The 16,755-nt window shown below is 45.4% G+C and overlaps 1 protein-coding gene across 1 annotated transcript in view; it reads left to right on the top strand.

Annotated features, from left to right (window-relative positions):
* Window positions 1–509: 509 nt before the first annotated feature.
* Window positions 510–16,755, top strand: part of LOC146198747 (glucose dehydrogenase [FAD, quinone]-like) — a 32,156-nt gene continuing 15,910 nt past the window's right edge. The window contains exons 1-6 of the mRNA XM_084594248.1: window positions 510–832; window positions 5,092–5,183; window positions 10,516–10,626; window positions 13,706–13,892; window positions 15,798–15,929; window positions 16,346–16,470. Of these exons, the coding sequence (XP_084450374.1) occupies window positions 679–832; window positions 5,092–5,183; window positions 10,516–10,626; window positions 13,706–13,892; window positions 15,798–15,929; window positions 16,346–16,470 (801 nt within the window). The 5' untranslated portion in view covers window positions 510–678. The remainder of the gene's footprint in view (window positions 833–5,091; window positions 5,184–10,515; window positions 10,627–13,705; window positions 13,893–15,797; window positions 15,930–16,345; window positions 16,471–16,755) is intronic.

Here is a 16,755-nt window from a genome sequence, read left to right on the forward strand (position 1 = left end):
CATAGCAGATCACAACAGATCATAGCGTATCAGGCGAAGCTTAGCGCAGAAAACAATTCTTGCTTCTGTGGCACGTTCGCGGCCACATCTTAAAGCGCATTTTCAATAGTTGATAAGATTCCTTTGCGTTGAAATTCAATTCGATCACTTTTAATTAGCCTAAGTAATCTAAAACCGAGAAATGTGAACTTTTGCTTCCTATTCTCGACATTAATACTGCGCTTTTATTTTTTCACTGACAGTGGCACGCGTGTAGTTAGTATCGTGTTTTGTGGTTTTATTTTCATTCGGAAGGAAGCTCTTTAAAATTGTCTGCAAAAATAAAACTAACTTACATAGTTTTAAGGCTATACGTACCAGTCGTGTGCTATTTATGTTCGTTTTCATTTTATTTTTCTTGTTGCCTCATTGCCTTAGAGACACCAGCGCGCACTTCGCCACGTCATGGTGTTGGTTAGCGCGTAAAGCTGTGCGGTGTCTTTTGCAGTAGCCCATCGATACATCTTGAACCCGCTAGGCGAGTTCTTGCACTCTATCTGGCTTTTCATCTCCCAATACCCTCTCCACTACTGCTCCTTCACTTACCGGCACAAACCTAAGAGAGGCGGAAGCAGCAAGGTGGGCGCGCTTCCAGCGGCAGGCAAGCAGGCAGATACGAGTGAAGACTTCTTCGACGCCATGGACATCGCGAGTCGGGCAGTGTCCCCGCAAAGCGCCTTGTTCCTTCTCTTCGCCCTGATCAACTTGGTTGTGCACGTGCCGTTCACTGATCTGCCTGTCCTGGAGGACTACGTGCTCGGGGCGCTTCAAGAGCAATACGACTACATTATTGGTGAGGCACGGGATGCTACCTTTGTAACGCCGTGAAGTTTCAGCAGAGCTGACCCGTATATTTTCGGATCATGGGTATCGAGCGCACTTATTTCGCGAACGACTTCGCTTGTTCTCTATGCCTCATTAGATTTCAGTTATTGTAAATAAAGGACGGCATAAAAAAGAGGCCAGGGTGTGAATGTCATGCGTATCCACATAGCTTCGTAAGCACTCTCGAACTATTGCATAAACATTATACGAAGCAAATCCTTCTCTGAACTACGGCGAAATTCGGGGGTGAATTAGCTCCAAGATGGAACATTTTGTTAAGCCTTTTCGGTCATCTTCGCAAATAATGAATTTCATGTAGCATGGGATCGTGTTCTTCGTTAAGTAGAAAATAACTTTGTAGTGCTGGAATTTCCTGCTGGCAATCGTCCTGCCACAGAACACTCCTACAGAGCAGCGGATTATTACCACTTCAGTATACGTCACAGTGGTTTCGGCGAACCAGAGCTCGAAGTAAATTCTATAGAAAACCTGCAATGAAGTTTGCTGCATCGATTGCCGCGCCGTACCACATAGCCTAGCGAGAAGAGCAAATACTTTATAGGCCTCCCGTAGGGCGTATTCACGCCATCTGCATGCGTTTACAGGGATCATATTGCACGCTCTGCCGAACCCTTGCATGCATGGTATTGAAGATAACTTAAATGGTATGGGGCGTTCCTCAGATAACTGAGCTACGTCGCGAGCGTCTGGACAAGAACGTTATATGCCACACGCGTATCTGTAATGCTGACGAATATGGTCGGTCGTTTATCGCGAACCAAGCGTATAACAGCAGCAGTTCTTAGGCGCACTGTGGAACAATTGCAGCACCGCCTAGGCAGTGCACGTTCCCTATATGTAAGTAATGGATGGCAGGCGCGAATGGTGGCGCTTCATACGCGGTGACATGACAACCGACACTGAAGCCATCAATACCTTGTTGGCTGCCGTTGTCTTTACTGAAATAGCCTGTCTACCATCAGACAGCGGTTTGTTGTTCTGCGGCATAGCGAGAAACAGCACTATGTCATAAGGCTGCCGTCCGGTGAGGTGTTACGCTCTCAGAAAAGAGCACCTAAAAAACCGCGCTCGCCTTAGCGGAGGTGATTGCGGTGCGTGCGTGATAGCACCCCTCGGCTATATATGGCTCCTGGCCACATATCTAAAACACCTTAGTGAGGAACGATAACAGACGAGCTGTGATCGAGCCAGAAGGCTTTTCGCCAGTGCACTTGGCGGCCACATCAGGCGGCGGTTGTGCCCACCGCAGATAGCTTAGTCTACGCCGCAAGGTGATGTATCATGTAGCAACATTGGAGCGCCTTAGGAAAGAAAGTAAAATTGAATAATTATGCCAGTAAACTCCTTTCCAGAAGTAAAGTGTCACAGCTTTACCGATTCTTCGATGACAACTACACTGGAAAGTGCGCACAGCTTCTTCTCCACCGATTAGCTTAATAAATGAACTTGATCGTAATTGCATTTCCGATCGGACTAGTGTAGTGTAAGCTAAATATTTGGTGGCAGTGCAAGCTGAGTGCAAGTCAGGTCTGCTAATGCAAATTGCTTAAGATGAACCAGAATCATGATGAAAGGGAAGAAAGAATAAAGCAAGGGTTTCAAGGAGAAAACCTTATGAGCGATGATTCAGTGATGAAGTAAAAATTATTGAGATTATATTTTGAGATTATAATGAGATAATAATCTCCCATCTGTCCCTTCCGAGTGCTACTAGCTTGACCGCTTTGTTGATTTACTTTCACATACTGTACCATTTCGAAAGTCTGTTACAGGAAGAGATAAAGAATTGCTGCACTGAAACAATGTAACAATCAGCAGCACATAATTGCTAGGAAAGCACATAGAAACGGAAAAAACAAGCAGCCTGAAACCAGAGGATCTCAATAGTTATATCAAATGCAGAAATTGAGTGTGGCGAAACATAGTATGAATTTTATATATTGTGCTAAAAAACTCTCTCAGCAAGTCATTACAGCAATAAGTGTTGAACTGTATAGGTCGTGACAGCTTGTAAATTGTGATAGCTTATACTTATTTAATTATATCGTCTTTAAGCGGCTAAGTATATATAATGTGGTCAAATACCATTTCAAATATTCACTAGGACAACGTGAGAAAAGTATAGTGAGCCACAGATGAGACAAACAAGAACAAAAAATCTCTACCCTGTGAAAAACAAACGAACGGGCAGGCTTTATTTAATTAATTCTGATTTGCTAAATTACAGACGCTTATGAAGTCTGGAGATTTGAAACAAGGCAACTGTATATGGTCATCCTCTCGAGCAGACTTTTGTGTGCAAGTGGGTATTTAGTGGAGCAACTCACTAAGTCAGGCACAAGTATTTTAGCATTCGGGGAGCTTTATTTCAAATGCGATTGATGTATTCAGACTATTAGGTTCATATTCTGCGTCAATGTGAACTCGAGGTATTTGCATACAAGGACAATTAGAGTGAAAGCTCTGCTCTCCGGGCTGCAACTCCCAAGTGAACGCCAGAGCTCACCGTTTGTCGATGAATCTTCTTCAAGGCCTGACAAAGTCAAGTTAAATTTTAGTAATTTTGGTGGTGATTTAGCTAGCCCATGTGCAGTGCTTTCACTATAAAACAAAAGAAAACATAGGAGCGGGTTGCAACCGGCCGGATTAAAACTCTTGTACTCGGGTTCAATAGCCGAGTGTCTTATCCACTGAAAAACCGCGGTGAGTCCCTTCAATCGTTATATATACAAGTTTAGGCTAAACCTCTGACATTCCATTAGGGGAGTTGCTCCGAAGGAATATGTGAAAATGCAATCAGATGTGCACCTGTAAACGACACAAAATATATTTGGGGGAAATTAATGTTTATTTCAGCAGCATGGCACAGCACCCAGAGAATGTTCAGAACAATTTGTTAAGAATTACTGAATGGGTGAAAAATGATTGTAATGGTATATTTGTTTATACATGTTTCGGCGGATAATTGATGTATAAAGCGAAAAAAGAAGACAGAGCACAATCGTGTGTGGCTGCTGATGACATTTCATTGACGGATGATATTTTCCGATTGAAATATATTCATTGCAATCTTGGGGAAGAAAACTAGCCATATACTTAACGATAGTTTGGTTTATCGATACAGACGTAATAATTTGCAATAACGCCATAGAAAAGCGAACACTTACCAAAATAGTAAAAAAAAAAAAAAAGAACCGTTAGTGTTTTGCCGAGTCTTCGTCTTTCTACTATGTTGACACCCGGCCAGATGTATTTCCGTCAAACACTCGACTAAGCCGTTAACGTATATCAAGCGAATGGAAGCTATCCTCAGAAATTAGCAAACTGTCTGAAGATGCTGAATTTATGATAAACGCTATCCGTGAGTTTAATCTTTGTTAGAATCAAGGAAAACCGTTACATGCTTTGAAATGATGCGTTCCAGCCATTACCATGAATACACGATTAGAGGTATATGACTATAGCTAAACAAAATCTTCGTTGCACTGTGCTTCTGCAGGGGAAGGAAATTTGATTTCTTGCACGATGAAGACACTGTGGCGGTTCAGAGACGTTTAGGAACAAATACAACGAGGAATCCCCTAATCGAAACAGCTTAACGAACGAGCAACATATTCGATATTTTTCTGAGCCCTAGAGACCTTCTTAACGTCTAAACCTGGGATGAGATTAAGAACACCTTATTTAGAAAAGAGAGCGTAACAAATTGAAGGATTTAAACGAGAAAAAAGCAAGAAGTCTGGAAGCTGTCCGTGTTAAACAATGATTGAAAGTAGATGTCGTGTGTAGATGTCTCCCCCTTCTACCTGCTCCAGAAACCATGAAAAGCGACAGAAAATAATCAGCATTCATTGTCACCCTTTTGCCACATCGTCCTGCCGGCCGACGCATGCGCCATGCACTTCTACCTACTTCGTGCCATGACCACCGTGCTCGATATTTTTGCTGCAAGAGCTGAGGCGTGCGACCCGGAAACAGGCCTGGGTAGTAATGAAAGGAATATAGTTTTTTATGTTTCTTTCCCCGGTGTCTTACTATCGCTACTGCTATTGCTGTGGCACTGAATGTGAGCTGAGACTGCCTTTGCCTCGAAAATTAGAAATAGAGTTAAGAACGTGATTGGAGGTATTTCTAAAAAAAAAAAAAAGGAAAAAAGGAGAGACTATGCTGTTTCTTCCCCGATGTTTGACGCGTCTTTCTATGCAGTGGGCGGTGGTTCAGCAGGCTGTGTGATCGCCAACCGACTGTCTGCTGACCCGAACGTCTCGGTGCTGTTGCTGGAAGCTGGCGGCCTTGTCGTGACGCTGGGGCTATGGCGACCCGGCCTTCACTTGGTAGCGTGCAGAGACTCCGGGTTGAAGAAGGACTGAATCTTCGAAGTTGGTAAAATATGTACAAGCAGGTTTACTGGCACTTTGAGAAAACGTATTTACAAGAATATTTACATGAAGAAGAAGGGTACATCAGCAAAATGGCAAGCGTTAAGAGTTCATAGCGAGAAGCGACTGGATGAGCCGTTTACCCAGGGCCCAGAGCGACATTTCGTGCTCTGCAGCGTCCTTAAAACCCCCCTATGTCCAGCCCCTCTCTGAAGATGTTGACCAACCAAATCCAGGGCACGCCCCTCAGGTATCGGCATCCAATCGAACACATCACTGCACTGATGGTCTGAAGCACTGACTGGTCCGGCATTCATTCGTTGGGCGTGATCACTTGTTGGCGGGAAAAGCTTGGGAACGGCGAGGAGAGGAGGTACATTTCTATTCTTCAGCAAAGAAACCACAGGCTGGTTCTGACAAGGGGTTTTACTTCTCAGAAACCCGAGTGCACGTGGCGCCGCATAGGGCTCCCAACATGGTCCCTTTTCGACAATTGCAAATCTTTCCTGCATTCCCGGGAAATCACTTAATGGCCGTATGAGTCATGCTCCTTTCTTGTCCTGCACGTCAGCGGACATGTCACTCTGTCGTCTCCTTTGGATAGGAGGCATTCATCACTGGAGGATAGCACTTCTCGACTGGAAGGGTGAACAAAAGAAAGAAAGCACTTCCTGCTATTTCCCGCAGGGGGACGTTTCTTTGTGTTTTTCCAGACGTTCTCTTGACAGGGTCAATTTGGCATTTGCAGGTTGTCCACAAAGCAAAACATGCTTACAAAACAGGATTCCTGGAAACAGGCTCACTTAGAGCCATTGGACCATCACCACATATTCACAAAACTTATCCATGCCCACAGGCGAACAATAGAGCGCGCAATTGCGGATGCTTGGTCGTAACAGCCTCCTCCCCCGCCAGAAGAGTCTCGGAGGGCAGCAGTCCCAGCTGCTGCATGAAGAGACGACTTAATGGCCTGCACGTGAACGCTTGAAGCTCGCTGTTGCTTGTCGCGTTGTCTTGATTGTTGTAGGCCAAATTGCTCGAGCTGTCTGAAACTCAACCACATGTCGAAGCAAGCACTCGGCTCCCGTCTGAAGAGACCAGGTCAAAAGAAAACTGCCATTGTTGTTCGAGAAAAGCCCACACTCAAGACGTTAGGACCTACGTATTCCTAGAAAACCAAACGTGCTGCTTTACATAGTCACACATATACAAGCGCACGAAAAAAAAAAAAAACCTGATTATCAATTTGGATACATGGTGAGGAACATCTCGGACCGCTTAGAAAGAGCGGCTAAGCGCGTCCGCATTCCCATTTAACTTCCCCTTTTTGTATCTTATTTCAAAATTGTACTGCTGTAAAATCAAGCTCCACCTAAGAAGGCGACTGTTCTTCGATGTCGCAGTTTGCAGCCAAGCTAGGGGACAATGGTCCGTCTCTACGGTGAATTTGGCCCCTCCAAGATAGCACTGCAATTTTTGAATGGCCCATACAATGCAAGCGCACTCTTTCTCTGACGCGCAATAAGCCCTCTCTCTAGAACTCAGTTTTCTGCTCAAGTAGAGCACGGGGTGCTCATTACCGTCGTCATCTCTCTGGCAGAGAACAGCACCTAGCCCTCGATCACTGGCATCACACTGGACCGTGAATTCTCGGTCATAGTCTGGAGCTCGCAATACCGGACGGCTAATCAGCACAGCCTTCAGGTTTACGAAGGAGGCTTCCTTTTGTTCGTCCCAGACTACATTTGTCGGTTCTGTCTTGCGGAGAGCGTCGGTCAGAGGGCTAGCCAAAGATGAATAGTTAGGGATGTAGTGATTGTAGTATCCCGTCAGACCCAGGAATGCTCGAATTTCCGTCTTCGTGCTCGGCCGCGGGTAGTCTGCTACCGCAGAAATCTTAATCTCGCTGGGTTTCCTGAAACCTTGACCTACATTGTGACCCAAGTAGTCCACGGTCGCCCTTGCCAGGCAACATTTCTCGGCCTTTACGGTTAGTCCAGCTTGACGCAAAAGGCTCAGTACAGCTCTTAGATGTACCATATGGTCCGCCCATGAGTCGGAAAAAACCGCAATGTCGTCTAAATAAGGCACCGCGAATGTTTCACACCCCTTTAAAACCCTATCCATGAGTCGGGAAAAACAAAATGGAGCATTTTTGAGCCCGAAACTCATCATTGTTGGCTGGTAGCTGCCCGTCGGAGTGACGAAAGCCGCGTATCTGCTGGCGCGTTCAGTGAGCGGTACTTGCCAGTATCCTCGAGTAAGGTCCAGCGTAGTCACATATGCCGCTCTACTGACCTGTTCTACTCTCTCCTCAATATTCGGAATAGGATACACTTGATCCCTGGTGAGAGAATTTAGCTTTCGGTAGTCTACCACAGGCCTAGGGTCTTTACCTGGAGCTTCTACTAAGATCATAGGCGAAGCATAATCGCTTTCCGAAGGTTTTATTACTCCCAATTCCAGCATGCGAGTTACTTCCCTATCCAGAATTTCTCTTTGCCTTGGAGAAAATCGGTAGCACCTTGATCGCACTGGCACGTCTGAAGTCAGCTCAATATCGTGCTCAGTCAAATCAGTTCTGCCTGGCCTGTCCACGAAGCAGGCCTCAAACTCTGTTATTATCTCGCCCAGATCGGACAGCTGGGATTTCTTTAGTTCTCCTCTCTGCTCCGTCTTTTTGAGAAGCTCCTGAGCGTTGCTTCCTTTTCCGCTGAGGCAAATCAAGTTGTCCCCCATCTCCTCGGGAAGGTTTAACGTTAGATTTACCACGGCTTCCCTCTGCACATAAGGCTTCATAAGATTGCAATGATAAATGCGCACTTCTTTACGCCTACCGGGGATTTTCACTGCGTAGTTAGTGTCAGAAAGCTCTGCAACGACTTTAGCAGGTCCTTCCCACTGTACTTCGAGTTTATTCTTGGGATCATTGGCTTGCTCCATAGCTAAGTCCTCTCGGGTTCCACTTAAAAGTCTCGTGAGATTACTAGACACTGGCGGCAAGAGGTTACTTTCAAGAACGTCCTCATTCCGTGTCTTATCAAGCTCACTTTCATGTTGACTTATCTGAGATGCCTCGCTCTCAAAGTTTTCTGGCCCGCTATTTTCCGCATTTACCACTGTTTTAACTGCCGTTTCCTCCGCTGTTGATTTTTCTGAAATGAGCAGTGTAGCTAGTTCTCGCGCCTTTGAACGTGTTAAGGCCTGCACATCTCTGTCTCCGAAAATCAGAAGGCAAGCTTTGACCTTCTCGTAGTTGTCCGCGTCCTCCTTGTTTAGCCGCGCGACAACCTCCGCTGCCTCGCAGGGCAGAACCGTCAATAATCTCTGAGACCACGTGTCTCGCTGGAAGGACAGTTCTTCGCAAGTTCGCTCAAAGTTACCCAGATACAGACCGATATCCCCTGATATCACATATGGCTGCATGTACTTTGACATCTTGAAATCTGCCTCCTTGTTGAGAAGAGGTACCGCTAGCTGGGGACAATTGCCCGACCTCTTGCTCAACTCTACTTCTAATTTCCGGAGCTCAATTTCTAGCTCCCGCTTTTTTGCTTCTCTCTCAAGCTTCTCACGTTCGTGCTCCCTTTCCTCTTTTTCCCTCTCAAGTTCACGCTCCCTTTCCTCTTTTTCCCTCTGACGTTCGCGCTCTCTTTCCTCTTTTTCCCTCTGACGTTCGCGCTCCCTTTCCTCTTTTTCCCTCTTTTCCTCTTTTTCCCGCTCTTTCTGCTGTCTGAGCTGTTCCTCCTTTTTTTGGGCGATGAGGTTCCATGCTTCACTGAGCTCCTCATCATCGGCTCCCAAATCTGTGATTGCCTTTATAATCAAAGGTTTTCGTGCCAAACCACTTGTATCAATTCCCAATTCCTCACACAATAGCAACAGGTCCGGTTTCTGCAGCTTTTGTAGGTCCATGATCGCTCCGAGTGTCGGCTACTTCCAAAACAACTGTGCAAACTACCAACCTAAAGGCGTTTCCACACTCTCTTTACCAGTTCTAAAATCTAACCCTGTTCTAGAACCTGGTCCACATCAGAAGAAAAGCCAAGCACTCACCCACACATGCGATCGATGTTCCGAGCTGCCCTCTTGTTGGCCGATTGTTGCTCCTGCTTGTTGCTTGAGATGCCACCTCCGATTACAAGGTGTTGTGGCTTGTAGCTTCAGATCCACCTCCAATCACCAGATGTTGTGGCTTGTAGATTCAGATCCCAACGCTGGGCACCAGTGTTGGGGCTTTATCCCACCGCTGCCACCAGTTGTCGTGACGCTGGGGCTATGGCGACCCGGCCTTCACTTGGTAGCGTGCAGAGACTCCGGGTTGAAGAAGGACTGAATCTTCGAAGTTGGTAAAATATGTACAAGCAGGTTTACTGGCACTTTGAGAAAACGTATTTACAAGAATATTTACATGAAGAAGAAGGGTACATCAGCAAAATGGCAAGCGTTAAGAGTTCATAGCGAGAAGCGACTGGATGAGCCGTTTACCCAGGGCCCAGAGCGACATTTCGTGCTCTGCAGCGTCCTTAAAACCCCCCTATGTCCAGCCCCTCTCTGAAGATGTTGACCAACCAAATCCAGGGCACGCCCCTCAGGTATCGGCATCCAATCGAACACATCACTGCACTGATGGTCTGAAGCACTGACTGGTCCGGCATTCATTCGTTGGGCGTGATCACTTGTTGGCGGGAAAAGCTTGGGAACGGCGAGGAGAGGAGGTACATTTCTATTCTTCAGCAAAGAAACCACAGGCTGGTTCTGACAAGGGGTTTTACTTCTCAGAAACCCGAGTGCACGTGGCGCCGCATAGGGCTCCCAACATGGTCCCTTTTCGACAATTGCAAATCTTTCCTGCATTCCCGGGAAATCACTTAATGGCCGTATGAGTCATGCTCCTTTCTTGTCCTGCACGTCAGCGGACATGTCACTCTGTCGTCTCCTTTGGATAGGAGGCATTCATCACTGGAGGATAGCACTTCTCGACTGGAAGGGTGAACAAAAGAAAGAAAGCACTTCCTGCTATTTCCCGCAGGGGGACGTTTCTTTGTGTTTTTCCAGACGTTCTCTTGACAGGGTCAATTTGGCATTTGCAGGTTGTCCACAAAGCAAAACATGCTTACAAAACAGGATTCCTGGAAACAGGCTCACTTAGAGCCATTGGACCATCACCACATATTCACAAAACTTATCCATGCCCACAGGCGAACAATAGAGCGCGCAATTGCGGATGCTTGGTCGTAACAGCCTGGAGACAGCCTCCCGTCAGATCCCCTTAACCGCACCGTTCAACCTAGGAGGTCACGACGACTGGGCCTACGAGACTCTACCTCAAGAGAACGCGTGCCTATCGTTCCGAGAACAAGTAGGTTGAACTGAGATAATTTATTTGAGCAACAATATTAGGAGAAAAGTTTTCGCGCGACGGTGACCTTGAAACTATATACAGTCGTGCCTCGTTTATATGGACACTGGTTTTCGTACAAAATTGTCCATAAAACGAGTAGTCCGTAATAACGAATCGCAATTTGTTAAAAAGAAACAGCAAAAAATAATGAACAAAAGCACAAAAAATAAAAAAAAAAAGCCTAGCAAGGATAAGGTCTGCATTAGAGCATAATGTAGTCCAGCGAAGTTGGCATTACGAGCTACAAGAACATAATCCGAGTCACCGTTATGCTCCAAATTCGATGTATTTGAAAGTATACCAATGCAGTTGCATATTGTTCTAGATGGCGTTTCGTTAATAAATTACTTGACTTCTGTTTTTCATCTCCTACGGACCCCTGCTACGTATCAGCATTCAGTCGGCTGAAAGTCGCTGAATACAAACTTTCTACAAGGCTCAAGCTGCTGCCAGAGTATTGTTAAAATGAATTCATTCAATACAAAAAATCGTAACGTGCATTGACTGCGCAACTTCGCAGCGTAAAATATGAAACCACAAGCGAAAAGGGCAATCAGTCAGCCATTGGCACTACGGTTCATATTGTGCCTGTCAACAAAACCTAGAAGTGAAATTATCTTTGAAGCAGTCTAACGATTTGGTTTCCATGACTGTCCATATTTACGCGACAAAAATACATGTATTACCTTTGTCCATTGTCCGGACAGCCAGTTTCCATATTAACGAGACGTAAATGCATCGAAAACGTTTGGTCCCCAGAGGCACGACTGTAACCACATGAGGTCATTAAGATGCGTCGTGCAACAAAGACGCCATCTCCTGTCCCTATCACTGGCACAGCTGTAGTAGGCGATGAAACTCTGCCGTATGGCGGTATGTTTTGAGTGTTGCTAGATTTTGGCCGCGTCAACGTCCTACCACATCTCGTTATTAAACGCGCCGAACGGAGCTTTTAAGGCTCAATGCAGAATTCAACGCAACAAAAGCACTGACGAAAATATAGCGCTCCATTCACTGAGGACTAGTAAGCGCTGATAATGACTGCCCTTCGCCTTCAGAAATTTGACGCATAGGGCACGAACACAATTACCGCATTCCATAATAAAGACGGAAGATTAGCGTTGGGGAACCAGTTGGAGAGAAAAATGTGGCATAAAGCAAGTGATATCTAACGAATTTTCGTCAGACTAGTATCCGATCACGATATGAATTACTAATATTTAAGGGTGGCATCACTGATATTACAACTAACCTAACATTTGTTTTGAAAAGAATAAGGGCGAATGAATTTGACAGTATTTTATCTGGCTACAATAGAGCCGCCATCTCGCAGACAGATAGCTGAAAAACACAAGGAAGAGAGAAACAATGCGTAGGTTCACAAGATGCTGCTTTCGCATGTGTGCATCATGCATTTCCAAGTTCCAAAGCACCCATTACGTGTCTGATTTCCTTTTTGCTGCCAGAGGAGCTATTGCTTGGATTCTCCGGTCGAGCGCACCGTAGTTCAAGATGGAACTGGGTGTCCTGTTTCTGGAGGCTTCAGCAGCACATTTATTCGATTCTCTCGCGTTATAGGTAGCGCAATGCGGAATGCATTATTGCATGGTTTGAATAGAAGCCAGCTCCGCACTTTTATTGTCTTGAGTTGCGAGTGCCACTGTGCAGGTTGCTCCTGGCAGCCAACATCGTTCCTTGATAAGTTGAAAGTCTTCACAGTTAGACAAGAGTGTCTGATAAGTCTTGCTTCAAGCAATATACAGCCCACAAGGACTGTCCGTGATGGCTGGCATCATGACATCATTGTCGCCGGCTACTGCGACAATGCATCGCACAGGCACCGACCTATCTCATACATACAGCACACGTGAAATCAGCTTTATGAATTTGATAGGACAATGTCAATAGTGCCTCAGTTGTTTGTGGATGTTTACACTTCGTGCGTGCCTGTGATCTAGATGTCTAGCTAGCTAGTGATAGAAGGAAATGCAGGAACTAGGAAAAATCTCACGTAGTCTTTTCTGCGAAAGACGTATCAGATGTAGGCATTAAAAATGTACTGTGGGTTTCATATGTAAGCACGCAACTATGTAAGAGGGCGTGCGCTTGAGAGAGAGGAACTTTATAATCGGTCGGCTAAATACAAGTTCTAGAAATCACCGGGTTTCTCCTCCTTGACGGCGTGAGGTGCACAAGAGACCACTTTCGGTAACCTCCAAAGCTCGAGGCAACGATTCGTAATTGTAACGCGGGGTCCGAGCTACACCCCTCAGGCTCCCAATCCAAAGTGTTGCTTAGGTGGAGTTCCGCTCTACGGTTTAAGTCGGTGAAGTCGTTCAGTATGTGTGTAAGATCGCATTTTTCAGCGCAAGTTTTGCATTGTGATGAACCATTTTACAGATTGGCGAAAGAGTCAGTTTGCAGGGGATTTCAGGTAACCTGGTGCTTTTTACTCAGTGACGTATGCGAAGGGGGATAACTTCGCCTACTATCGTGGTAATGCGTCGTTATTTCGTAAAGTGTCACCATGCGATCTCTCGCTAAGACCTTGTTGATCTAGCCACCACCCGAGTGATGAAGCCTCGGGCAGAGGTGTAGGGAGCCTCATGACCTGGTTTTGACGAGTGCGCTACGAACCACATAATTTGAATCTGACCTTGTGGCGAACGTTTGTGTAATATTTTAGGAGCCAGTCTGTGAATTTTTCTACTAGCAAAGTTTTTAATAGCTGTTTTGGAATAGCCAAATATGATCCTTGCGACGTATCACTAATAGCTAAAGCTATCGCGGCCTTTGCAGCATTCTCTGCATGTTTGCACATAATAGTTGCCTAGGAGTGACCTCGATATCTGTTATCTAGTATGCCAATTGAAAAGGCATCCCTCGAGCAGTGCTTGCGTGGTTGCTCTTGCCAATCGCTCTTCTTGAGTCTTTGCAGTTCTTTGGGCCCATGCTTGTGGGGAGTGGTTCATGAATATTGTTTTTTCGTCCTTGCGCTGATTCTTTGCTTAAGCGGTTGTTTTTATTTACAACGCAGCGATGCCCTGAGCCGCGAGGCAAAGTTCTTGGAGGCAGCAGCGTGCTCAACTTTATTACGTACGCTCGTGGCAACAAAGAGGACTTCGACCGCTGGTCCCGTGACTACGGTGCTACGGGGTGGTCGTACGACGACGTACTGCCACACTTCAAGGATATTGAGGACTATCGTGCAGGACCGTCAGACTGTGAGTTGTACCCAGCGATAAATTACCGGTCTCTCCAAACAAGTGACATTGGTGTTTGTAGCGGAAGTCTCACTCATGTTGAATTATTTTTAATACCTTTGTGTGGCTGAGTTCTTACCCATTAAGGAACGTTATATTTGGCTTCAGCCAAATGTGTACAGTAAACCGTGCTGTCAAGGCGCGAGCCTTGTAATGGCCCCCTCTGACCCTACCTCGCCTCGCCCTCCCCTTATTTTACTTCCAAAAGTATGAACACGCCGCCCGGATCCAAAGACAAGTCGCCGTCTATAGGTGGATAGGTTGACACTTATCTTGTGTCTGTTGGAGGCTGAAGTTTTACCACCACCAACAAGTGCAAACAAAACAGCGTTAAGGCTCCTGTTTAGCAGGCCTGGCGGGGGGAGCGGAACATCAGGATCGGTCGAACATTTTGACGTCACGCGTGAAATAGAAGAACTGAAAGTAAATTAATCGCGCTGAAAAGAAATTTTGTGAAAGGTGAGTAAGTGATGCACAGCGCGAGGCTTTCCACGGTGTTATATCGTTGAACCTATAGTGCTTGTTTGCTATTTCTGCCTTATAGCTGGGCTTCGCTTGTCGCAGCCGACGCTTGAGAAACTTTTTTGTCGTTTTCGCTCTAGCACGAGCTAGATAAGACGAGAAGAACGCAAAAACGTGTAACTATAGTGCTGCAATATCCAGTATACAAAACCAACTAGCCAAGCAACTTTGAAAGCAAAACACTTCAAAACACAGACACAGAAAGGGAAAAACATCCCTTTCTGTGTCTGTGTTTTGAAGTGCGCTGGTTTGCTTTCAAAGATGATCTACCAACTAGCCTGTTCCTTCACCCTTGCTAGCCAAGCAATATGTTTTAAACAAAACACAACTGTATCCATGTACTGTTATCAGTAAAAACGATATTTCGTTTTCCTGGCTGTGCCAACGTTCGTTCCGCGGAAATAGATCCATCCATCGCCAAAAAGACACTGTACGAAAATTAACCCTTACACCCCCCCCCCCCCCCCCTCCCATGTAAACTAGATACGTGCACAAATCACAAGTTGTCATCGTTTGAAAGGAACTATTTGCATACCGTATGCAGTGGGTTCGGCGCCCAGCAGTCGGTGTCAACATATTCATTTAAACGGCACATTTGCCGCCTGAGGTGAGATATGTATTTCACTTATCGGCCTCTTTTAACTTATAAAATTCACATTTTAGTTAGTGGTTTGTATGGAAATAAGACGCTGTATTTCTTGCAGATATACTGGTCACACTGCTCTTTGTCCTCTTTGCCATTTTAAAGGTACCCCGAAAGCTGTGTATGCTAAGGTTTACCTTAAAGATCACATACTAGCAGTTTGTAGAGAGCGACTATGCGATGCCCTTCTGAAAATGCAAGGCAACAAGGGCCTGGACAAATGCCCACACTGCGAAGAACCGGCTTGCGACACCACTGTACGGCATCTAATATGGACATGCCCAGGAACTTCGCATATGCGCAACACCATACTACAAAAAGCTGGACTTTCACCAAGTAATGACTCTCATTTCCACTTATGGACAACAAACAACATTTATGCACGCAGTTTGTGTGACTTCTTGCACATGGCTGCGCTCCACACATTCCTGTGACGCTATACCACCATCTTTTATGCCGTGTGGCAAACTCAGCGCAATAAATAAATAAATAAATAAATAAATAAATAAATAAATAAATAAATAAATAAATAAATAAATAAATAAATAAATAAATAAATAAATAAATAAATAAATAAATAAATAAGGGCCTGGAAGCATGACATCGCTTAGACGAACCCAGCCGGTTGTTGAAGATGGTGTTGAGTATAGGGCTGCGCTCTGGAGCAGACAAGCTTGTTCTTAGCGTGTTTGTTTCGGCAGACTACCACGGTGTTGGTGGCGAGGTACCAGTGGACTATGCCAACAGCAGCACTCCTCTGAGCCAGATATTCTTGGACGCGTGCAAGGAATCCGGATATCTTCTCGTCGACTACAACGGCGCGTCTCAATCAGGTGACTATAAATACATTATGCTCGTCCACCCTCACAAACGCAGAAGCCGGTATTTTTCTGTTAAGGAAACATAAAGACCTTTTTTTAAAAAAATTTTTACTGGCTGCACCTCTTCTTCTACGAACGTCCTTGCTTAAAGGCAATGATGCTCAAACTGTACTTAGTTTTTGTGCGCTCCAACATGAAAATTTAATCATCATAATTATGATGCGCTAGATCTTCCTTTGATGTTTTCAAGTCTACTTTCTACTACACTTCACATATATAATGTTGATAGTGCATTAAACCTAATAGAAGACTGAATGAATTTGAACTTGGAAGTGTCATCGTTACAGGCAATTTCAGAACCTCCTCACTTCAGCTAGGTTGTTTTCCAGATCTGCATCATGAAACAATATATAATTCGTGTCCTGCAGGGTGCTCTCGTCTGCAGACGAACCTGAGGGATGGCGAGCGTGTCAGTGCCAGTAAGGCTTTCATCCAACCCATCGTGCAGACTCGCAAAAACCTCCACGTGGCTCTCTTCAGCCGTGTCTCTAAGGTATGCAAGGGAACGATGATGGGAGGCAGCCGTTTTAGTTCCTCGGGTGTGCTAGGCGTTTACTCATGGCAGCGCTGAGAAAATGTTGTTCGAATACAACCATGGATTGAAGAGCTGGGCTGTTGTTGTTATTATCTTGTGCAAAGGGTGAATGGAAAACAGCACCAACATAATACTAGCATTGAGCTAAGTTTGGAACGAATTGCTCGAAACCATCTGGCAGCAGTCAGTATTAAGAAAGAAGTCTCATCATACTCAAGGAACCTTTTGCCCCGCAGGTGCACT

Source organism: Amblyomma maculatum, chromosome 2 (genome assembly GCF_055883805.1).
Source record: "Amblyomma maculatum isolate TAMU_Amacu chromosome 2, ASM5588380v1, whole genome shotgun sequence".
Taxonomy (NCBI): Eukaryota; Metazoa; Arthropoda; class Arachnida; order Ixodida; family Ixodidae; genus Amblyomma; species Amblyomma maculatum.